We start from the raw sequence: 23,767 nt of genomic DNA, 5'->3' as shown, positions 1-23,767 counted from the left end.
TCCGGAGCTGCCCCGGCAGCGGCACCGCCGCGCCGGTACCGGCGGCAGAGGGCCGGGGGTGGTACGGCACAGCCGCTTCCAGGCGCTGGATAAGCCCTGGAGCGCGAGCAGCGGGAAAAGGGATGGGCCGAGGGACAGCCACGGCCGAGGTGATGCGTGTCCCGGCCATTGCGTGTCCCGGCCATTGCGTGTCCCGGCCAGGGTCGAACGCCCCCGCAGTCTCAGCCTGACACCTTATGTTAAAAACATGTACTAACGTGGAGTTTAGTGAGAATTGTCAGACGTTTGCCCCTCACCACCCGAAATGCAGCCGCATTTCAAGCTCTGCTCTTCAAAAGCAGCAAGCGCAGGTACAGCGTGCTCCCCTGCCGCCACACACCCTGGATGGGCAGCTGTGTGTTATATTAAGAATTTTAATGGATACAGCTCTAGGCAGGTGGCACCAGCTAAAAACACAGAGTTCCAGGGAGAGCAGGAGGCAGCGTGAACCACATCTTCAGCAGCAGGCACACAGCAGAGGCTTGACATTTCTGTAAGAGCAGCAAATTTGTGTGTTCACTGGGGATGTATAATTGTCCCCCCAGAGAGATAGTAAGTGGCCATGACTCCCTGCCTCTGGCCGAGCCGGATCACGCTGTGCTCTCACTGCTCCATGGTTTGCTTTCCCAGAACTGTCCTTGGGTAGCAGCAGGGGGAGTCCCTGCTATTACACCCCCGCAGCTCTGGCACCCCACTCCTTGGGCAGCTTTTGTGCAGAATTAGAAGGGCAATGGCTTTGTTCTCAGTACCAAAATCCTGTGTTCCTTCCAGGCCACTGGACCCACCAGAGATGTTGCTGGGGGAATTCAACATCGGTGGCAGCAATTTTACATAAATTACACAAGACTTTAGCAAACCTGATTTGCAGCACTGTGAGCAGAAAAACATAGGTAAAACCGGTTAAAAAATGAAGCCTGGGGACTCGTTTCTGGTCTAATGGGAATGACTTCAGCTACCTGGAGTCACAGCATAGCCAGCACAAGATGGGCTGAGCCAGGACCTGGCTTGTCCTGTGGCCCAGCCCACATGGGAGCACAGGGGAACATAAATGCCTTTCCTTTAAAGGCAATACTGCCACTGACCTCTGCCACCCCATGGGAGTGACACAGGCAGGAGCTGGTGTCCAGCTGTTCCCCATCCAGTCCACACTGGCTGCACAGCCTGGTGCCACCAGCCAGCTCCTCTCAGTGGGGCACATGGGCTAAGGTGGAGCTGTGGGTGCTGCTGCTCTCACACCTCCCTTCCCTCTGTCTATGCCACCCAGCCCCTGGGACTGGTGGCATTTGGCTGGTTAATAGCCATGCCTGCTGATATTCAGTGAGCCAAGCAGAGCTGGGGCAGGACACAAAGAGTTGTGGCCTTGTGTTACCCTGGAGCAGGGGAACAGCAAGACCTGAGCTCCTCTCATAGTGAAGCAAGCTGAGGATGCCCCACCTGCCTTCCAGGAGCTGGCTGAGGATCCATCTTTGCCTCTGCTTTGTTTCTGCTCGTTAATTTAGCCCTCCCTTTAATTTAGTGAACTCCCTTCCCTTGGGAAGCAGGCGAGCTGTATGCCCTCCGGTGAGCAGCTCTCTGCCTGGCTTCACTGGGATTCCTCTCTGCACCTCTGTGACCACAGCCCATGAGCGTGACACTGCAGGGTGCTTTGCAGCCGAAACAGCTTCCAGCACGTGTGTGAGAGCCTCTCTTATCTCCTGGGGCAGGAGAGATTGCCGGGCAGTACAGCTTGGGTACATTACATACTTGGTAAGCTGTCCCTACCCAGTGCACAGTGCTGCGCTGGGAAAGAAGGGATGGAGGATTCTTTGTTCGCTCTGCAGTGAGAGATCAGCCCTGGGATGGCTCCATATCCTGCACAGAAACATTGATGGCCTCACTGATGGTAGGTGGGTGTCCCCCCATGCCAAGGACAGAGGTGGTGACTGGAGTCACGCTGCAGAGTGCTCAGGATGTGGAGCCTGACCAGGTGTGGAAAAGGACCTGGGGTGTGATACTGTACGGAGGGCAGTGTAAGGAGCAGTGGGAGGGATTGATGCTGGTGAATGTAGAGTGTCCTTCCCTCTGCCATTCCCTGTGCGGGGGGGTCACAGAGGGGATGTGGCAGCAGCCAGCGACCTGTCACTTCGAGCAGCTCTCAGGGAGGCTCCGCAAAATGTCCTCCAAGTTCTGCTTGTCAGCCCGGATCTCAGCCAAGTCGCTCTCAAATGCTTGGATCTTCTCCTGCTGCCGCTCTGCCTCCTGCTGCAGCCGGCTGAGCTGGCCGGCCAGGGGTCCCGGCGTGGCCAGGCGCAGCCACAGCTGCTCCAGCTGCAGCCTCCCGGCGCTCAGCACTGCGTCCACCTCTGCGTCCGGCTCCAGGTTACCTGGGCAAGGGGCGAGAGGACACGGATGAGAGCAGAGAGCTGGACAGGAGAGGTTCTGGATGTACTCCATGGCACCAGGCAAACTATAGAGAGTGGGTGCAGCAGGGCATGGAGGCTTTGCAGCTTCTCAGTGATCACAGATAAGCAAACAGAACTGTGGCTCCAGGCAGGGCCTGGGCACTTCTCTCTCTTAAAAATGGATCATGATTTTCACCCTTTTGCAAAATTTCTTGGATGCAAGAGTCCTGGAATGCTCAGAAATATACCCAGATGATCAAAACAGGAGGGGCTGGAGCAAGACCAACCAGCAACAAGGAGCAAACTCAGTCTAGCACAGACCTCAGCTCCACAGGGACTTTGCCAGCCCTGCTCTCCCTGAGGATCCCAAGGGAGATCAGTGTATCCAGACCAGATATGAGCACACACATTCAGCAAGCCCCAATTCATTCTTCTTGAGAGTTTTCCTCAAGACATGAGCCTTAAAGAAGCTTTGCTGAGACCATGGGTGATCTCAGCCAAAGGGCACCCAGCTCAGCCTGGATGGCCATCAAGCAGGAGTACCAGTGAGCAGGAGAGCCCTGGCCCCCGAGAGCCCAGCCCTTTCTCTGTAACCTGCACCCCATTTCCCCCCAGGTCTCACCTAGGCTGTTCAGCAGGTTGTTCAGTGTCTCGATGTCTGAGATGAGTGAGCCCCGAGCTTCCTGGAGAGTTTTTGCCATCTCACTCACCTCTGATTCCACCTTCCAACAGAGACAGACACCCAGATCAGGGACACCATTGACCTTTGGCTGGATGGCAGAGGAGATCCCAGGAACATCCCCAAGGCATTGTCCCTACAGTGGAGCTCACAAGCTGGGTTGTTCCCTATGCTTTGGGCTGTGGGCAAAGCTGCTTCCAGGCTCTGGAGGACACAACCTGCCCAAGGGGACCCAACTGACCTGGTGTGCTTCCTCCAGGTCCCCCCTGAGCTTCTCAGCCACGTACTCCTGCTGGGAGAGCTCCCATTGGGTCTCACTGGCATGTGTGGCGAGCTGGCTGGCACGTTTGAGGGCCTGTTTGCTCTCCTGCAGCACAGCCCGTGCCCTCTGCAAAGGGATGGAGATGGGAACAGTCACGTGGGGACACACAGCCCTGCCTGCAGCAGCCTGGCCTCTGTAGGTGATGGCTGCCAGCCTGGCCATGCCCAGCAGCTCCAGCCCACATCCCTCAGCTCGGACCTTGGCGCTCTCCTCAGAGATGTGCTTAGCCTCCCCAGCTGTCCTCTGGGCTGTGGTGGAAATGGACAGGGAGTTTCCCAGTGTCTTCTTTGCCTGTTTAATCTTCCTCTGAGCATCCACCATCACTCTGTCCCGCACAGTGGCCATCCTCCTCCTCAGGGCAGCCTGACTCTTCCGATGCCCCAGCACCTTCCTCATGCCTATGGGAACAACCTGGCCATCACCAAACTGCTGACTTCTCCCCTTGTCACCTGGTGAGGGCCAGGTTGTGGCTGGAGATGCTCTGACTGGTGCCTTTTACCTTCCAAGCTGGCCAGGAGGGACTCAGCATCGGAGAGCACAGCTTTTCCTCGAGAGACAGCCATGGTGGCCATGTCATGGGCAGAGCCAGCCTGGTCCCGCAGCTGGGAGAGGAGAGGAGGAGCAAGACTGGGGAGTGGGTGAAGAGCTGCACCCAGCGGGGAAATGTGGGACTCAGCCTGCTCCTGTTTGGCAGGCGAGCTCCTAGGGACATCTGGGAGCCCAAGGGATGATGTATCCCAAAACATCCTCTCCCAGCTCCCTGACTGCACGCATAGTCCCTCCAGTTGCTGGAGCAGCAGGGATGGGGCTCCCCATTCAGGTGAGCAGCAATTACCTGCTTGAAGCCACGAGTCCTCTGCAGCTCCAAGTGCAATCCAGCTGCCAGGGTGTGGGATGCCTCCACAGCCTGCTGAGCCAACGGCTCCTGGGCCGCTGCTGCCTGCTCCAGCACTGCCAGGTCCTGTGCCAGGTCTCCAGCCTGCATTGGCAGCACCTGCTGCAGGGTCAGGAATGCCAATGAGATCATGTCCCAGCTCGGGAGGCAGCAGTAGTAAAGCAGGAGGTAGGGATGCCAGCAGGAGCTGTAGCTTGGGCACTGCTCACCTGCCTCAGAGCAGCCACCTGCAAAAGTCTGTTGGCCAGGTCAGCATGTGCCTGTTCCACGGCTGTCAAAGCTCTCCTGGCCTCTGCCATGCCAGCACCCAGCTCCTCCTGTGCCTGCTGGATTTCCTCATACCTACATGGACAGGACACTGCTGTTGGCCGGGGCCCTCTGGTCCCTCAAAGGATGGAGAGGACAACTTGAGGCCTGGCCCTGGACATATGTAGCAGGAAATTCTGGGGGCTTTTCCTGAAACCCCCCAACACGCAGAGCCCTGTCCCTCCGCTTTACAGCACTGTGGTGCAATGAGTTTGAAGGTGCTCAGCACGTGCCTGTTGGGCAGGTGCCAAATCCCCATGACCGAGTCCTGTAACAGGGACCTTGCCAGAGGAAAGGGCTGTGGTGCCCTGCCAGCCCTCCTTGCTGCCAGCCCCTCACCCGGCCTCCAGCTTGCGCTGTGCATCCCGTGTCGCGTTCCCCTCCAGCAGGTTCCGCAGGAGCTCGGAGCTGGCATTGGAGGCACACAGTGCTCTCCTGACCGCTGCCTCCACCTGTGCCATAGAGTCCTTGTGGCTGCAGGGACAAGGACACTCAAGAGAGGAAATCAGGATTGGCCTCCTGGCAAAGGAGTGGCCCCCCTGCACCCCCAGCTGGGCCGGCAGCCTCCTCTGCCTGTTCAAGTCTTACCTCTCAGACAGAGCCCGAGCCTCCAGTGCCCAGCGGCTCCAGTTTGTGGGCTGCTGTGGGATTTCCTGGGGAATCTCCTTGGAATGCAAACAGCAGCACTGAGACCCCAGCAGGGAGCAGGCGCCTCCAGACCCTGCCAGCCCAGCACCACCAAGAACCTCTCAAAGGGGTGGAGCAAGGAAAATAGCTCCTCTTGACTCAGCTGCAAGGAGGGCTATACCCACATGGGCCCCAAGCTTTCCCGCTCACCCACTCTGCTGGTCACATCCCACCCCAACAGTCCTGGGGGGCACATCCCACTACCCTCCAGCATTGCCACCAGCCTCCTCAGGAGCCCAGGGCTGCTGAGAGCCCCCACCGTGGTAGCCAGGGTGTCCGCAGCATGCAGGATCTCCTGCTGTGCCGACTGCAGCGTGGCCCCAATCTCCGACAGCAGGGTGCAGGTCTTGGGGGGTCCGTGATCAGAGCAGCTGGTGGCCCGGCTGGCATTGGTTAGACGGCCTTGTGCAATGTCCAGTGCCCCTGCCAGCTGCCCCACCTGTACCAAGAGGGTGGCCCAGGCACCTGTGGGCAGCACAAGCAGCTCGTTGCCCATTGGGGTTGCCTGGGGCTCCCTGCTTCCCTGTACGGCTGCTCCATGCCCCAGCCCCTGCCTCACACCTACTAATGAGAGGGGAATACAGTCCCTCTGGGCGTTCAGGAGGGACCCAGGAATTCAGCACCCAAAGGGCACCCATGTGTTTGTGCTCAGCCCCCAGTAATGCCCATCACTGCCTGCTCCCAGACCTCTGGAGTGTGAGCATCCTTGCAGTGCTCTGTCTTCCCAAAAAGGTATGTCCCCTCCACTGCCCTCCCCCCAGGTCACCCCATCACCCACACTGAGCCCAGCACTCACCCAGGACCTCCTTGCACCCACCCAGCATGTCACAGCACCCTGAGGGAGCAGAGGGTCCCCAGAGGGGTGAAATGGGTGGAAGGAAGGAGAGTCCCCCATACCTCTCAGGAGGTGTGGGCTGGGCAGCCCATCTCCCCGGGGTGCATCTCCCAGCATGGCAGACTGGCCGGGGTGGGTGTCACAGCCTGGTTTCTGCAGCCATTCCTCCATCTCCTGCAGCTTGGCCTTCAGCCGGTCAGCCTGAGGGCACAACACAGGGAGACATGTGGGGACAGTGGGGTGATGCAGGGGTGGGGTGCTGTGCCTGCCTCAGCACTGCACAGGCTGTACCTCGTCCTTCACCAGCCCGTAGCAGGCAGGACACTGCTGGCAGCGGGAGCTCAGAGGGTCAAGGAAGAAGTTGGCCTCGCACCGGTCACACTTGTAGCCCACAAAGCCGGGGTGGCACAGGCAAGTGCTGTTCTCATGGCACTGAGGGGTGATGGAGCCCAGCGGGGAGCAGTTGCAGGCTGCAGTGGTGGCAGAAAGGCATCATGCTGTGGCTGCCAGCCCTGCTTTAGGGACAAAGATGCAGTCCCCATCCCCATTACCTCGGCAGCCCCTGGCAGAGAAGCCAAAGAAGCCATGCTGGCATCGGTCACATTTCTTCCCCGTGACACCCGGTTGGCAGGAGCACTGCCCTGTCAGCACGTGGCATCCGCTCTCCCGCGCCCCTGTTGGGTGGCACTCACAGCTGGCACGAGAAGTGGAGGGTTGTGAGCAGGCAATCAATGCAGAGACCAGAGCTGGGAGCATGGAGCCACTGCTGTCCCCTGGCAGTCCCATGCCGTGCCCCACATACCTCTTGCACCCCGCGGCGGGCTCCAGGCCATAGTAGCCAGGCTGGCACTGCCCACAGGATCTGCCTGTCACATGTGGGAGGCAGTGGCACTGGCCTGTGCCAGGATCGCAGCCCTCCAGCCTCGGGTCTGAGCCGTTGGGGTTGCAATCACAAGCTGTGGGGGAGAAAACAGCTCTTAAATCCCTGCACGGGGCTGGTGGATAGGACTGCAGGAATGGGACACTGAGGCTGAGCTCCTAACAACGTGGAGAGCCACGTTCCCCCGTCCAACAGGACTCCAAGAGAATGAGCCCCTGCAGGCCAGAGTATCTCTGGGGAAGGATGGCAGTGGAGCAAGAGGGCAAAGGACATTCTGGAACACTTGGGGATAACCTGAACCATCCATCACCCCTAAACCTGCTGGGCATCCCCTTCCACCCTCTGCCTTCACTGCTGGGAGGATTTTTGGCTGCAAGTGAGCTCTCCCCGGGGGCTGTACGTACGTGCACACTTCCCAGCAGGGCTGGGAGCCAGCGCATCCCCGTAGAAGCCCGGCCGACACCTCTCGCAGTGGTCGCCCATTGTGTTGTACAGGCAGCGCAGGCATCGGCCAGACACGGGGTCGCAGTTCCCCACGGCATTGAGATCCACGTTCCCGTGACACTGGCAGGGCTCACAGGGATGCACGGGACCTTTTTGCCCCAGGGGGTCCCCGAAAAACCCATCATCACAGAGCTCACAGCGTTTTCCTGGGGAGGGTAAAAAGGTGGGGAGGATCCAGCCGTGCCGACGCTGCCCACAGCCCCTGTGCCCGCTCACCCCCAACCTCACCTCTCTGCCCCGAGGGGCAGTGGGTGCAGACCACCTCCCCAGTGCCGGGCACCTCGGTGCAGGGCGATCGGCCGGGGCAGGGGCAGGGCTTGCAGTCATCAAAACGCCCTACGAAGGGGTTGCCATAAAACCCGGGGCTGCAGCGCTCGCAGGAGGGACCCTCTGTGTTGTGCAAGCACTGGCAGTGGCCTGCGGGGAGGAAAACGGAGCTGAGGGTCTGCGGAAACCCAACCCCGAATAACAGCAGGGTAGAGAGGGTACAGGGGAGGGGTAGAGAGCCAGCTCTGAGCAGGGCAAGAGGGATGTGCAGCTCCAGCCAAGGGGTTGCACATCTCCAGCCAGTTCTCAGGACGTTTTCCCTCCCTGCCCTGTCTTTGCTCAAGGGAGAAGGTTTTGGAGGGGACACGGGGCCGCAGCGACGCAGGGACGAGGCAGCGCTGGCACAGGCAGCCCCCTCAATGTGTGCGGAGGCTGCCGGCGCCTGCCGTAATCCTCAACACATTTCTCAGCGTCGAGGCGCGTCCTTTCCAGCCTGTCTTGGAAAACACAAGCAGCCGGCCCGGCACCCACCAGGGAGCAGCTCCTCCAGAGCGAGCCGAGCCGGTGAGTCAGCCTTCCGAAATCGGCTGTGAGGAGGAGAGGGAGGAAGAGGAGGAAAAGTGCTCAAGGAACCCCCCACCTCCAGGCAGATGCTCTGCTTCACTGGAGAGAGAGGAGCCGGGGGAGGATTTTCCCCCATGTTTTGTGGGGTCGGGTCATACCAGGAAGGCTGCGCGGGAGGGGGTGTTATTTCATTTTCCCCACATCCAGGCAGAGTCAAACGATGGAAAAGAAAGAAAAAACGGGTGGCAGGAAGAAGTGGAAAAATAAACTAAAGGAAGTGCGCGGGCTGGCAGCGCCCAGGCCGGAACATAAAAAGCCTGGCCCCATCCCTGGGGATTGTGCGGTCGGCAGCGCCAGCCCCGGCTCTGCGGGATGAGGGCGGGTTTGCAGAGCTGCCGCCCTGCTTCCGCGGGCAGGGCAAGGGCATTCGCCGAGCACTCTGCCTCCTTCAGCCCTCTCCATCCCGGCCGTACATCATTGCTGCTCCGCACTGAGGAGAACCAGCCACCGAGGGCTTGGGCTGGCAGCACACAGGAGCTGGCTCCTCTGGTGTCTTCCCTCAAGCCCGGCACCGCTGTTTTCCTGCTTTTTTCCTTGTTTCTCTGCTCAGGTGCACCTTCAGTTTGCAGATTCCAGAGCTGTGCCCAGTCCTGCTCCTCTTATCGGGCTGTCTGTGAGACCAGCCGAGCAAAACCCTCTCTGCTGCCCTGACCCCTGCTCCCCCACTCCTCTGAGGACCAGCACCCTTCCCTTCTCCTCCTTAAAGGTCATAAAGCATCATGAAAAATGCTCCTCTAATTATAAATTACCGCCGTTATTGCACTTCATTAATTACCTCTGTCTTTGCAGTTATGAACCCTGTCCCTACAACCACCCAAGCAATTCAGTTTGCAAATTTTGGGAACCACAGCCTCACCAAGGGTTTCCAGCTTCCCTCAGAACAAGCAAAGACATGGATTTGTCACCCATGCGTGGAGGGGCAGGTGAGTGGAGGGGCCGGGGGCTGCACACCTGTGAGGGGGTGACAGTCCCCGTGCTGGTTGCAGGTGCAAGGCACGCAGCTGACGAAGGGCCCACCAAATGGGATCTCCCTCTTGAATCCAGGTGCACAGGACTGGCAGAACTGCCCGGTGTATCCCGTGGGACACGTGCATTCCTCCACCCAGCCTGCCCGTGTGCCCAGCCCGAGGTGAGCAGACGTGAGCTGGACCTCGCTCAGGAACAACCTGCCTGCGAGAGGGGAGAGCGGTGTGGGAATGGGATGCTGCATCCCCTGCTTGTTCTGAAATGCTCCAGACAGGCACAGGAGACCCCAAAATATGTCCTTGAGAGCCCGGGGGTGTTCACAGAGAGGAGGCAGCCCCTGTCCCAAAACACTGCCTACAATTCCTCTCGTCCCCGAGAGCCTAATGCTGCTTTGGTGTCTTTAGTCCCACCCCAGTTTGGTCTCCATGGGATGTTTTGTGGAGCCACCCACCTCTCCCGGGGCCGTGGCTCATGCGGAGGCGGAGGGCGGTCAGGTTGGAGAGCAGGCGCTGGAAGCTGAAGGCCGACAGCAAAGGCTCCGCACCCTCCTCTGCCTCGTGCAGCCTGTTGGAGAGGGAGTGTGGGAGGCACGACAGGGCCAGCCTGAGCCAGGTGCTGCAGAACAGCTTGGCCCCTGACTGGGACCCCCCCCGAGGGGGACAGAGAGTGGGGCTGAACCAGTGGGGCAGCCCAGACAAATCAGACACTGTGCCCTAAACCCCACTGAGGCTTCCCAAAACGCTGTGATGGGTACCTGAAGGAGACAGCCTGCTTTCCATGCTGGGGTTGGCTCTTGCTGCTGGACATGGTGATCTCCATCCCCTCACCCTCCAGCACCAGCTGGACCTGGAGCAGGGGCATCCTGTTTTCTGTTCGTGTCCCATTCTCCTCCACTCCCAGCAGCAGGGACAGGAGCTGCCCATAACTGAGGCGCTGGTTCTGCAGAAACTTCTCTGAGAGGGGAGAGAGGAGAAAAGCCTGTAGGACATGGAGGCACCAGCTCTGCCAGTGCAGTCCTATTCCCACCAGCATCATCAGGAGCCACAGTCACCCTCCTGGAGTGGTCCCAGCTCCAGCCTGCCCTCATGGGGTCCTGGTCCACTGTTCCAATACCCCCCACTGTCTTCTGCTATAGAAACATGCTCAGCTCTGGAATGGAACCCAGCGCCTCCTGCACCAGTGTAGCAGCAGGATGAGAGCACCAGGGGGTCCTCACAGCAGAGCAGCCCCCCAGGGACCCAGCACACACAATACCTGGTGCAAGAAAATCCACTGGCTCCTCTCCATCCCACTCGGTGATGATCTCCCCGCCAGCCCAGCGCAGAGGCAGGTCTGTGGTGCCTGGAGTTGTGGCAGCCCAGCCCTCCAGCCCTGTGTGACAGCACACAGTGACAGTGCACAGCTAAGGGAGCAGTGAGTCCCCGCCAGCACAGCACCAGCGGGGAGCTGCTTTCAGGGGCTCTGTCCCTTCTCCCAACACTCTCTTGAGCCTTGGAAGGGGCCAGCACTTTGTAACACCCTGCTCCACTTGGGGTCTGTGCTCTCATGCACTGTAAGGTGGACTTAATCACCTCTCATCTGTTTATTTTCTTAGATTTGGAGGAAATTATTATCTTTAAACATTTGCCCCCCTGCCTGCGCTGCCATTCTAACATTACTGTGGCCTGGCAAGCACAGGAAGCCTGAGGAGAGATGCTGGAGAAGCCCAGAAGAGATGGGGCGTAATTGCACTAAGTTGGTTTCCTTAAGAAACCAGTTAAACTCCCCCCCACTCCCCAGGGTTAGTTATTTATTCCAGCCCTGCAGGACAAACACTTGGAAATCTCTCAAGTGGGTTGTGCTCTGTTATCAAATCATCCCCAATTTGGACTCTTTCACTCAGTAGAAGATAATTCCATCTGATCCACCTCCACTGTGGACTGGGGAGTGTTTTGGGGAGCGGGGCTTTAGGAGGGTGCCGTGGTTGCATCTCAGCTCAGAGATTGCCAAACCAGTCCTCAAAGGAGCAGCCCCAAATTGGCTGCGTGGAGGGTGGAAAAAAAGACTCGGTTTAAAGCCTGGCTCAGTCTCAAGGCCGTGGAAGACATTCCAGCAGCACAGCAATTGGCAGCGCGGTTTAACGTCAATTAGGATCCACCCGTGCCTGGCGCATTCGCATCCATCTGGGAACAGGCGAGGCAGAGCGGGGTGCGTGCCGTGGGTGCCCGTCCCTGCGGGGCGCGGCGGGGGGAGGCTGCGGCGTCCCCGCGGCGGGGCTGCACACGCCGGGATGCGCGGCAGATGGCAGGGTTTCCCCGAGCATCCCGCACGCATCCAGCCCTGCCAGCGCAGCCCTGCCAGCAGCCGGGCAAAAGCACCCCACCCCGCTCTCCCAGCCGCACTGTCACATCCCAGCCGAGGATGGGAAGAAAAGAGAATAATTGGGAATGTTCCCAGCAGGCTCCATCCTATTATTTTATATCTTTCCGGGCTGATTTTTAGTGCTCTGCAGTCCCTGGTGTGGCAGAATGTCCATGCCTAGCCCCACAGCCCTCCCTGAGCCATGCACAGCCCCAGGAGCCGGTTGGCATGGAGGGATGCCACGGGGAGTCACGGAGAGCCTGTCCCCATGGAGCTGGGGCCAGAAGCAGATGTTTAACAGTGAAACAGGGGCAAGCCAGAGAAAACCCTCTCCACCCATCACCACCAGTTAGCTCCAAAGGGGGATGCTCAGCCCCAAAGAAGGACATTCAGCCACAACCTTCCCAAACTTTTTTGGCTGAAATTGGCAGAGCTGTGCCTCGGGTTTGCGGGGGCAGTACCTTGGCTGAAGTCGGAGCGGATGTGAGTCTCCTGGTAGCCATCTGCCGCCCTGCAGGCGCTGGAGTGGCCGTAGCAGAAGCAGCTGGTGCAGCCGACGGGGTTGTGGGGCTGCAGGTTAAACCAGCCCGGCTGGCACCTGGGCACAGGGAGGAGTATGTGGCACAGGGCAGGCAGAGCCGCAGGGAACCACGGCAGTGTCCCAGGGTGGGACACTAGTGACAGCTCCTTGTGAGCCCGGTCCCAGAGGTCCACAAGAATGCAGCCCCACAGCCCTGCCACCAAATCCTAGCATTGCTCCAAGACTGGAGAGGGACAGTGTTCCTGTCCCCATGCCAGGGCCATGGTGCTTACCTGTTGCACAAGTGCCCCTCCACCCTCTCCTTGCAGGTGCAGTGCCCCGTGTTGGGATCGCAGGTGCCCACGCTGCCTGCGGGGTCACAGGTGCAGGGTCTGGATGGGGTGAGATGAAGGCAGGAGGTGAGTTCCGCTCCCATCCCACTGCTCCTGCCCAGGGCCTGGCTCCTCCTCACCTGCAGCCACCTTCGCTCAGGCTGTGGTAGCCGTCCTTGCAGCGCTCGCACTTCCAGCCCGTCACGTTGGCTTTGCAGAGGCAGGTTCCCGAGTTGTCGCACTGGGGCTGCAGGGAGCCTGTGGGGGCCCCGGCCAGCCCTGAAGCTCAATCCCAGCAGGGGAGAGACACAGGACGGGGAAGATGGGGGAATCCCGAGCAAGGGAGAACCCACCAAAACCATCCCTCCCAGCAAACTCCAGCTGGGGCAGTAGTTTTGCAGCCGAAGCCCGGCTGGGAGCAGCCCCACGCACCTGCGGGGTGGCAGTGGCAGGGCTGGCAGGCTCCCTGCGGCTCCCAGCGGTAGTAGTTTTGCCGGCAGCTCTCGCAGTGAGGCCCGGCCGTGTTGTCGCGGCAGTTGCGGCAGTGTCCCCCGTGCCCGCTGCGCCGGAACAGCTCCGGGTCATAGAAGCACTCCTCGGAGCGGCCGCTGCAGTTGCAGGCTGGGGGAGAGGCAGGAGGATGGGTGAGAACCTGGCGGGCACTGGAGGTTACGGCAACCTCCTGTGGGGTCGGATTTGCCGGAGGGACCCCTTGGCTCAGCAGTGAGCGCTTTCGGCAATGCTTCGGCGCTTGGAAGCAGAGGTGGGTGCAGCACCCTGCCCGGAGCAGATGGCTGCACTCGTGGGGTAAAGGGAATGGGGAACACTCGGGGTGCTGCTGTGAAGGGGATCCCTGGAGTACAAATCCTCCCTCCCTCCCAAAATGGAGCAGGTGCGGGAAGGGCAGGAGGTGCCAGATGAGCCGATGCAGCACCAGCGCAGCCCGTCAGGGCCAGCCACGGAGCCAGCCCGGGGGATACTCACGGAGGCACTCGTTGGCAGCCTCGGCCGTGCCCCGCGCCCAGGGCCGGTCCTGGTAGAAGGGCTGGCAGCGCTCGCAGTCGGTGCCGGCCGTGTGGTGCTGGCACACACAGAGCAGCTGCCCGGCCTCGTCCGGCGCGCACTCGCTGGCGTGGCCATTGCATTTGCACCTGCGGCGAGACCCCGGCGCGGGGGAGCCGCTCTGAGCACCGGTGTGGGCAGCAGCAGCAGTGGGGCGGTGCCCAGGCTGTGCAGTGTGTGACCCTGCTACCGGGCTGGCTGTGGGGTGAAAGCTGCTCAGGCTGTGGTGGCCTTGAAGCCGCCCATCGTGTCCCCGAGGTGCTCCCAGCCTGTCCAGTCAGGAGGTCATACGCTGAGGGTGGTCCCCGCTGACCAGCTCCAGCTGCTGACCCCGGAGGTGGGACAACAGCTCCAGGTCTGCTGGCCGGCTGGGAGCTGTCCCAGCCCCGCTGCCTGGGGCAGACAGTGCTCTCAGGGATGGGGAAATTTTCCACTTCTCCCAGCTGGAGAAGGACATGTGCAGCACAGCCCATGGGCAGCACCAAGTGGGTGCCACCTGCATCTCTATCCCACATCTGCTGCCCTTTCCCACTGGCAGCTGTTTCAGCTTCTCTGCCTGTGGCCATGCTGACTCCAAGCTCCTCCACCAGCCTCTGCAGCTTCAGGTCATCTTTCCACTAGAACCCCAGGACTCCCCATCTGCAGTGCCCAGGGACCAGCAGGGTCACAGGAGGAGCAACACGAGCCGCAGTGTCATTAAAAGCCATTGGGCTGGGAGGGAACAAAGCAAATACAGCTGGTGGCACATGGAGTGGGCTAGTGGGGAAAAGACAACCTTTCTGCACAGCTGTGAGGGGCCCAGGTTTAATCACCCATCTCTGCACTTCCAGCTCCAGTGTACACATGGCAGAAGCCACATCTGAGCAGTTTGCCCCAAAATCACAATTCAGTCAAGACTGAGGTGGGGAGCAGCTGCCCCAGTCCTACAGCCCTAAGAAGGTCTCCATACTCCTGCCTGGCTGCCCCTCACCTGCCACCAACAGAGAAGTCGGATATGGCATAGTAGTATGACTGCAGCACCTTGGGGTCCTTGAAGATGTCATCCCCAAATGTGTTGAGACGGTTCAAGGAGATGAGCAGGTCAGTGACTGTCACCCACTCCTGCAGGGGACATGGGGAAGGCCCCTTGGTGGAGAGGTCTGGGCCACCAGCTCCCACCCCAACCAGGACACATCCTGCACCTTTTCAAGAAGGAATGCAGCGCATCACCAGCGCTTTTAACCCGGGGGGGGTGTAATAATGCCCTTGATCCCAAGGGTCCATATGCCACCCCCCCTCCCACTCTGGTGATACCTGCAGCGCGGGGCTTCCATCAAAATTGTAGGCGCTGGGCCGTCCCTCCAGGGTGGAGAAGGCCACATTGCCCCCGCTCAGCGGGGAGATGTCACTGAACTCGTCACTGCAGAAGGCCACCTGCTCGTCCTCGCCCGGCCGCAGGTACTGCCGCGGCCGCTTCCCGTAGGTCTTCTGGCAGGATGCGCTGTAGAACTGGAAGGGCACCCAGGGCCCCTCGGTGTGGCTGCGCTTGTAGATGGCGAAGCTCTCGGGGCGGCTGGTGTGGAACTTCAGCCGCACGTAGGTGATCTCGTAGGCTTTGCCTGGGGACAGACCCACCATGCTGTGATCCTCTGCCTGCCACCTGGTGGGCACCACAGCCTGAATTATCCCAGCAGCATCCTGTGGCACCCACCACAGCTAAAAACAGAGAAATCACCACCCAGCTGTCCTTAACCAGCTCCTCCTTGGTGCAGCCCAAACCTTGTCCAGATCCAAACTGGCTCTCACCCCAATGCAGTGCCCACTCCTTGTGTGGGTACACTGGGCGGGTTGCATGGATGAGGAGCAGTTCCAAATCCAAGCTCTATCCAGCAGCTGTGGGGCAGAGTTAGGCACACAGCACTGAGAGCATCCCCAGGGCAGTGGTGCTGCAGGGGTGGAGAGTTGGAAAGGGTCAAGGCCAATCCCTTCCCAGGGAGCTGCATGCCAGGACCCGGCCTCACTTCCATCTTTGCTGGGCTGAAGACAAAGAGAGGCCACCAATCCCTGGGGCATCCGGCGAGCTCTGAAAGAGCTTGAAAGAATTAGCAGAAAGGAAAAGAGAAAACACCAAAGTGAACATCAGACCCACTTAATTTCCAGAGATGAAGGACCAGCTCAAAGCCCGGATTGCTCCATAACAGCACCACTCCTGACAGCACAAAACAATTAGCTGCAAGGTTTTGGCTTTATTTGAAAAGATAATGAGTTGGGAATGTTAGAGGGGTTATTCCGGGACTAGGAAAACAAGCCTTTAATTGGGCCCATATGAATACTGTCGCGTATGTGCTGCGACTTTGCTGCGGGGGAGCCGAGGCAGCCGGCTACCAGCGCTGGGAAAAGCAGCTGCATCCCATCAGGGATGCGGGAAGTGCCCGGCAGAGTGCCTGGAGAGGGGAACTGACCCACTCCCAGCCCACCCGGAGGTGACGAGGGCCAAGAAGGAGCTGCAGCTGGGCTGTCCCACCCTCGGCTTGTGCCTCTCCCTTCCCTCTGGGACCGCTCCGGGCCGGTGACAGCGGGAGTGCCCCTGTCCTGCACCCCGAGCAGGGGGGACGCCTGGCAGGCGCCGGTTCCCAGACAGCGCAGTCTCAAGGGGGATGTCTACCAAAACAGCGAGGTCGGGGCCGTCACCTCCCGGAGCAGTTTCCTCTGGGAGAGGAAGGGAACGCAGTGCTGTGTCAATAAACCGCCCCTGCCCCAAGCGGCCCCGCGCGGGGGGAGGGGACGGCCAGGCTGGGGCACCCCATTTCGGTGCCCCCAGCTAGGATGGAGGAGATTCGCTTTTCTGAGGAATTATTATGAAGGAGCATGTGCTTTTCCCAGACAGGCTTTTTAATCAGCCAATTTCTCCTCAAGAAAAAAAAAAAAAAAGATGCAGAAAATAAGCCAGGCTGGTTGTCTCCTCTTTGCTGCTCAGGTGTGACATGTCCTAAAGCAAGATGTGCTGCAGGGCAGTGATGCTGGGAAGGGTGCACAGGCAGGACCAGGACCCCTGGGTGCTCTCCCAGCTGTGCTGTCACCTAAACAAAATGTGCACCTGCCTCCCCCAGAGCCCAAACTGCAGCTTCTACTGCTCTGAGGCTCCAAGAAGAGGATTTTGGAGAGGAGGAAAGGAGCATGTGGGACAGTCATGTCCTGTCATCTCTAGCCCTGCCAAACCTCAGCTCCGGGCTCTCATCCCACAGGAAAATCAGAGTCAGAGTCACAGACACAGATACTGCCTGATCTAGACACTCCAAAATGAGCCATTGGCATTCAGATTGCTTCCTGAGGAGCCCTGGTGCCTGTTGCCTTTGCAAGCCGTGGATATTTTGGGTTCCTTCCTGACGTCTGACAGGGCAAATGCAAGAGCTGTGGACACTTGGGATAATCGACCAGCTGCAAGCCCAATGCACCATAACAGCATGGCTGGAACCTCACGGCGAGGAGAGATTTAAAGGAGCATAATCTAATTAACGCCAATCAACAACACACAGGTAAACACGGGTCTTGTCCAAGTCATCCCATGTCTTATTTAATAAGCTCCCCAGGTAACCACACCAGAGAACACACAAGAGGTGTGACTGAGCAAGACAGACAGGCTGGAGGGACACACTACATGGGTTGAAACACCCAATTACTCGGTGGAGCTCCACAGCAAGGACTCAGCCCAGGCCACATTCTGGGGGACTGCGGGGGCCAGTTGGGCTTTTCCTGCTTAACCCAAGTGAAAGCATTGGGGCAGCAATAAAAAAGTCTGTGGCTGGGACAAGAACAGGACCCAGCAACTGTGGGAAAGGTCAGACAATGATGTGCCAAGCACCAAAATGGTACTTTTTGGCATGGCAAGATATAGGAGCCATGCAGGAAGAAGGGTACAACTGCAGGGGATGCTCCAGCTCACGAAGGGCTATAGGGAGAGGCTGGAGGATGAGCTCGGTGCGATGCTATAGCCTTGGCTCTGTTGACAGAGACAGACACAGCAGGGCGGCCACAGGGACTGGATTCCACAGAAACCCGAGTGTGGGGTCCAAGAGGGACCACAGAGGAGCCAGGGAAGAGCTGGAATAAGGACAGAGACTGGGAAGGAAGCCGCGGGGCTTGCAGAGCCCGCACATGTCGCTGTGCCGAGCTGGGACTGGTGGCCACAAAGTTGCCCGGCGGCAGCTGGCTCAGCCACACAGGCTGCATTCGGGTGGTCTGTGCCCCGGGTCGCACACGAACGGATTCGGGACAATCTGACAGCCCGAGTTAGGTGGACAAGAGGCCGGCAAATCCTCCCTGTCAGGGCTGGCAGGAGCAGGGAGTGAGGATGGCAGGCTCCTCCGGCACTGCTCCTCGTGCCCGGCGGGGAGCCCAGCCCCAGCCCGGGGACAGGACCAGATGTCCGCCCGCTCGCAGGGGGCTGGGAAAGCAGCGACCTCCACCCAGCCGGGCAGCTCCCGCCTCACTGCCGGGGCAGGCACGGACCCTCCACCGTCACCCCGACCCCGCTGGGTCCCACCAGCACGGCTCCGTGCCACACCGACACTCGGCTGTCCCCTCGCCACGCTCGGCTGTCCCCTCACCAGCTCCAGCCGCAGCCCCTCCACTACCCGCCTTCGGCATGCAGATGGCAGGAGACTGCAGAGAATGAAGATTTTACAGCGCTGGCCAACAGCCAGCAGAGTTTAGATGGCAGGAAAATGTTATAAAACCTTTTTAAAATGCCAGGCATGCCCCTTGGGTTTAAGTACCCTCCAAGTGGGCGGCTTGCACAGTATTTAAAACACAGAGGGTCGGATGCCAGCTGGGGAAACCTACTGGGGGTTGCACGATGTGTCTGGAGCTCTGCACGCTGAAACATCCCAGGCACCCTGAGCAACACACGGGGGTGAAACAGGAGGGGCTTGGCACCCATGGTAGTCACCCTCCCCGGGCAAGGCTCTCCCCAGGGTAGGAACCATCTGCCTCCTGCTCTGCAGGCTTCCAAAATCAGTAAAAAGCAGCCTGGGGTGAAGGGGAGAGCAGGCACTCTGGGCATGGCTGCCTGGGAAGCACAGACAGGCAGAGCTTCTGGCATCCTGGGGCTCGGCTGATGGACAGGGCAGACCCTCCCCGAGTGCTTTCAGGGCTTTGCAGAGGGCAGCTCCCTCCATACACTCCCTAAAAAGCCCTGGGGAGGATCCTGTCCTCAATCCAGCACTGGCAGCAAGAGCTACAGCCTTCAGGAGCGTCTACCCCCATCTCTGCACCCTGATCTCGACGCACCCACAGCCGGTGCCCTCCACCGACACGGCTCCTGCTGGTACTTACCCAGGTGCAGGGTGATGTTGACGGAGTTGGGGTACTGGATGCCAAAGGCCATGGACTGGCTCTGCCACCAGGTGCTCTCCTCCTGGCTGTGGAAGTCGGTGAGGAAGGAGGCGTTGTGGTGGCGCCGGGGGTCGCTGGCGTCGCAGCGGTGGCACAGGGCGCTGGCGTGGTGGGTGCCCATGTGCAGGCAATAGTCCTCCGGGGGCGACCCGCACGTGTTGGTGGCCCGGGCGGCCCGGCCGAAGGCGGCGTTCTCGAAGACGGGCATGCAGCGCCGGGGCTGCCCCCGGGGGTCCCAGCAGGGGGACGAGCCCCCCGCCCCCAGCCCCAGCCCCAGCAGGGCCAGCAGGCAGAGCCCGGGAGGCCGTGCCATGCCGGAGCTCTCCTGGCTGGACTCTGAGGCTCCTCTGGATGGCAGGGCGGCAGCAGGCGGGACGGGATGGGGTGGGATGGGACGGGACGGGTCCCTGTACCCGGCACCTCCTCTCGCTCCGAGGTCCATCTTGTGGAAGCTGCTGGGAATGTCGGAATATTCGTACGCGAGCCAGAGCTGTGGAGTTCGGGATCCCCGCAGGCCATCCCAGTCGCCAGGCCGTGGGGATGTGACCATCCAGCGCTCCATCTCCAAAGCATCTCCTTTACTTTGTGGATTGGGGATTTGCATGTTCAGCTGCGTGGATGTAGCTGAGCTCCTCCATTTCTCAGCCCTGGGAATGAGCTTGTGGTGGGGTACATACCTCATGTAAGGCTTTTTCCTTAAATTGATGGGGGGCACCACTTTTCTTGCAGCCCCAAAATCAAGAGGGGATTAAGGAAAGGCTTTGAAAGGATTCAGCACCCTCTTCTCCCCCACAATGATTGATGGGACATTGATTGCCCTCCCACTCACACCAACCTGCCAGGGTTGTGGGTCTGTGACACCCCCAACACCTCCACACCAGCACCCTCGATTGGGGGTCCCATCCCTGCCTGTTGCCGTGAGCCAGCCCAGTCGCCTGGACCCGAGCGAGGGCACATTCCTGTGGAGGCATCTCCATGGGGTGGCAAAACCACATCACCACCACACCTCATTAGCAGCACTCAGCTAATGCTAATTAGAGTCTTTCTCAGGGAAATCCCTCTGGGGACCACGGCACCCTCCAGATTTGGCCCATGGGGGCAGGATGGCGACAGCAAAAAGGGAGAGAGGCAGCCCGGCACGGTGCCATGCCCCTGGGCAAACCCTGACCCACACCCCACAGGACTCTGTTTGCAAAAGTGGGATGCACTGGGGAACTCTGCCCCTGACCCCCACACCGCTTCACTGAGCTGCCCACGGGGGCCCTGGAAACTTAGTCCTCATTTATAATTTAAGCTCCCTTCCTCCCCTTCCCTTCTACTCTTATTTATTTTATTCTCCTTCCCTGTACACACTGCGGGAGAAAGCACCAGAGGGGAGCTGTGAATCAGAGTCCTGGGCAGCGGCTCCCGCAGCAGCGCCGTTTCAAAGCCCCATTATCATATATTGACCCAGGCTCTGACAGCCAGAGCCAGCTCCGCTGGGAAGGGTGAATTTCCCAGCATTGAGGAGCTGTGCAGCAGCTGCCTGGGAGTAGGCGGCCAGTGGCAAACCCACTGTCAGCCTCCAGGGAGAAAGAGAAGGGTTTTCAGCTCAATAATTGCCCCACGTGTTTCCGCTACCAGTTTTAAGGGGATTTGCATCCTGCAGAGATGAGGTTTTCCAGGTGTTTTGCTTTCGTCTTGGTACTGAGGCTGTAAGCTCTGGGCAGGAGATAGAATCATAAAATACTCTGAGTTGGAAGGGACCCAAAAGCATCATTGAGCCCAACCCTTAAGTGAATGACCCATATGGGGATTGAACCCGTGACCCTGGCACTGTTAACACCAAATCTTTTGTGTCATTGGTTTGCCTCCTCCTCCTTGGGATGTAACACACATCCATGAGATGATTTCCCTGCCCCTGTTGCAGAGGGGTCCACGTTAGATAGTGATGAGACCACACAGCCAGGGCTCAGGATGCAGCAGGATTCAGGCAAAGCTGATGAGTATCCCAATCTCACCTCCTCCTCCAGCACAGCCCACTGGGCATGGGGGGATGGCCCACAGGGCCAGAGCTTGATGGGAATTGGTGGTGACGCTGCTGTGCTCAGCAGTGGGGATGCTGCAGCTGGAGCATGAACTGCACATTCCCAGCCGGTTCCAGCTGTATCCCACACTGGATGAGCCCCTCACCAGGCTCCTGCTGGGTGGTGGGCAGTAATAGTGGCTGCAGAGAGAATCGACAACTGAATGATCGGGGGGGGTTGCCTGTATTTGAATACAGATGTTGAATTAGCCCAAGGAGATGCCCTACACTTGCTGTACAATTTCCACTGGTATAACAAAGCCCAACCTCACCTGAAGTCCTCTGTACCTGGAGAGACTTCACCCACTGCTCCAGGTCTTTGGTCCAAGCACTTCGGGGATGTAGTGACCAAGGCTGTGTGATGACACCAACCTGTCCAGGAGCCACCTTCTGGCCCAACACAGACCTGGAACCCCACAAGGGTTAAAAGCTGTGGAGGCGGAGAGGAGAAAATTTTCTTCTGATTTGCTTAATGAACGTTAATTAAGAAGACAGAAGATAGCAGATTCCTTCAGGGTAGAGATGAAAGGCCCGTTAATTAAATCTGGAGAGCGAGGAACAGGGCCGACTGATCCTCCTCCTGATCAGACCTGACAAGGCAGGCGCGGGGCAGGAGCGAGGTGTGCCGGATCCCACAGCCCCTCATGTCCCACAGCCCAGCTCCAGGCTGGCAGCACGGCCAGGTTTTGACAGGGTGCGTGGGAATGGGTGCCACTTACCTGCCTCCAGCACCCATGGGGCTGAGGGTGGCCCCATCCATCCCCTGGAACTGGGGTGAGAGCTGGGTCACTGCCCCTGGCTCCACTGCACTGCTGGGGTGGTACTGTGAGATGGGCAGCCCTTAGTTTCCAGCAGGACCTTCTCCAGAAGGGATGAGCTGACCTTGCTGGAGGAAGGGGAAGACAGGATGGCCAGCTCCACCCTGAGGAAGAAGAGGAGAAGGAGGTTTGGTCACCCAGCTTGGTGGTTTGCCCCAGGTCCCACCAGTGACAGGAGCTGGCCACAGGTTAAATGGGAGACGGTCAGAGAGGCACTGACCACCACCTTGTGCCATGGAGGGACAAGCCTCTGGGATGGACACCTGCCTGTTTCAGCACACACACTGCCTCACCTTCCTGGAGCGGGCAGCTCCTACCACCAGTGATTTGCCAAAAATGGCTTTTCTGCCTGGAGCTGAGACCTGGAGGCTGTGGCACAGGAACAGGATTCTGCTGGCAGCCTGCTGCCTCCGTGCTCTCCTCCAGCTTTCAGCACAAGCTTATTTTTAAAAGCAGAGCAGTTGAGCATCCCAAATCACAGCCCAAAACCACAGCAGCCATACCTGACCCTCCCTGACACTGTGGCCCGTTCCCTCTCCCACCCCATCCCTCACCCTGGGACTGGGGCAGGGGTTGCAGGCAGGTTGAGCTGCAGGATGCCACGAGCATTTCAATGAGCACAGACAATGCTCTGCCACTCTCCTGGCACGCACAGCCCTGCGAGGGGGGGGCAGCCAGGGTGATGGGGTGCTCCTTGTCAAAAACAGCAGCCCCTTGGGCACAGAGGAGGAAAGAGCAGCTGCCAGCACACCCCCCAACTCTGGTGACCACAGAGTGAAGACCCCACCTTCAGTGCAGTGGGAAACTGCACAAGCAGTGTAAATGATGGCTGGAGCACCTCTCGTGTGCACTGGCTTATTTTGTAAACCTGAACTTTGCAAAATGTCACAAAATGGAGAAACGAGAGGCCTGGGATGAGTAAATCTCTATTAGAAATTCCCTGGGATGGCAGCAGTCATGTTCTCACTCGATGATGGCACATTACAGCCCAGCCCGGCTCGGGGAGCGGGGTCATGCGTGGCGCTGATTGCGGAAAGTATTTAATTAACACTGCTGTAAATACGGCGCTAGCGGTGCCAGGCAGACCACGGTGCTGCTGAGCTGCGGGAAGTTTTGCCGAGGCAGATGGGAGAAGATGAGGGAGGGCAGAGAAAATCCAGCAGATTTTGCTCCCTGTTTTGCCACAACACTTGGGGGGCTTCAAGGCGTGAGGGGAAGATGGGACAGTGACACTGTCAGGATGTCCCCTGAGCAAGAAGGCTTCACCATCAGTGCCCAGACGAGTGGGGAAGCCCCATAATGGGGAAAGATCTCCCAAAGCAATTGTCGGGACACACATCACCGTCCTGTTCCCTGATGCACAAATGGTCTAAAGTCACCTTTTCAGAGATAATCATCCCCAAATTCTCTCAATACCTGGCAGACAGTGAAAATAGGAACATCTCAGCTTCACTCGTGCATGACCAGAAGCTCATCATCTCACTGATGAGCTGAACAACACCAGATCTGACCCAGCTCAAGGACACAGGGTGACAGCCGAGCCATCACCGTCCCCAGGACACACATTTCACCCATCGCATGGGACTCAGGAGGTCGGGGACCACAACAGGAGGAAGCACCAGGTCAGAGCAGGACCAGCCAGTTTCAGGCACAGCCAGAAAGGACCTTTCCTCGCCTGAGCTCATCAGCAGCTTAATGACACTGGCTAAAAAGCTTCAGAGTCCCTAATCGCTCATCATATTACGGCTGCTCACAAGTGAGGCCAACCAGTACCAACCTCCTCGAAGCCTTTCTAATTAACAAGCAGAGGCTTAGGCTCTCCCAGCCCAAAAGCAGCACCTCCGATAAAACCAGCAGCCTCCTGCCAGCCCT

The 23,767-nt window shown here is 59.1% G+C and overlaps 1 protein-coding gene across 1 annotated transcript; it reads right to left on the bottom strand.

The window, feature by feature from the left end:
• Positions 1-255: 255 nt before the first annotated feature.
• LAMC3 (laminin subunit gamma 3) lies at positions 256-23,750 on the bottom strand. Its single transcript, XM_069031782.1, has 31 exons — positions 23,673-23,750; positions 21,797-21,999; positions 21,350-21,507; positions 18,953-20,713; positions 14,933-15,237; positions 14,610-14,740; positions 13,562-13,728; positions 13,010-13,198; positions 12,718-12,835; positions 12,539-12,637; positions 12,187-12,323; positions 10,640-10,756; positions 10,140-10,338; positions 9,837-9,949; positions 9,371-9,589; positions 7,757-7,945; positions 7,429-7,674; positions 6,947-7,100; positions 6,696-6,838; positions 6,436-6,614; positions 6,207-6,345; positions 5,569-5,774; positions 5,211-5,287; positions 4,962-5,096; positions 4,526-4,658; positions 4,257-4,418; positions 3,921-4,023; positions 3,620-3,819; positions 3,341-3,487; positions 3,043-3,142; positions 256-2,402 (listed from the first exon to the last, which is right to left on the bottom strand). Exons 4-31 carry the CDS (start codon positions 19,692-19,694, stop codon positions 2,158-2,160), a joined length of 5,094 nt encoding a protein of 1,697 aa, XP_068887883.1. The 5' UTR covers positions 19,695-20,713; positions 21,350-21,507; positions 21,797-21,999; positions 23,673-23,750; the 3' UTR covers positions 256-2,157.
• Positions 23,751-23,767: the final 17 nt, after the last annotated feature.

The sequence above is a fragment of the Aphelocoma coerulescens genome, chromosome 17 (assembly GCF_041296385.1).
Source record: "Aphelocoma coerulescens isolate FSJ_1873_10779 chromosome 17, UR_Acoe_1.0, whole genome shotgun sequence".
Taxonomy (NCBI): domain Eukaryota; kingdom Metazoa; phylum Chordata; class Aves; order Passeriformes; family Corvidae; genus Aphelocoma; species Aphelocoma coerulescens.
Note: the sequence above shows the minus strand (reverse complement) of the source record. Positions and strands in the feature narration are given on the sequence as shown.

What these genes read in the sequence shown, in the direction of transcription:
- LAMC3 (XM_069031782.1), bottom strand. Translation starts at nt 19,694, where the DNA reads ATGAGGTATGTACCCCACCACAAGCTCATTCCCAGGGCTGAGAAATGG. An exon ending in GAGGGGCACTTGTGCAACAG is followed by an intron (nt 12,324 to 12,538) that starts GTAAGCACCATG and finishes CCCTGTGCCCAG; the next exon opens with GTGCCAGCCGGGCTGGTTTA. An exon ending in CAGCGCAAGCTGGAGGCCGG is followed by an intron (nt 4,659 to 4,961) that starts GTGAGGGGCTGG and finishes CTGTCCATGTAG; the next exon opens with GTATGAGGAAATCCAGCAGG.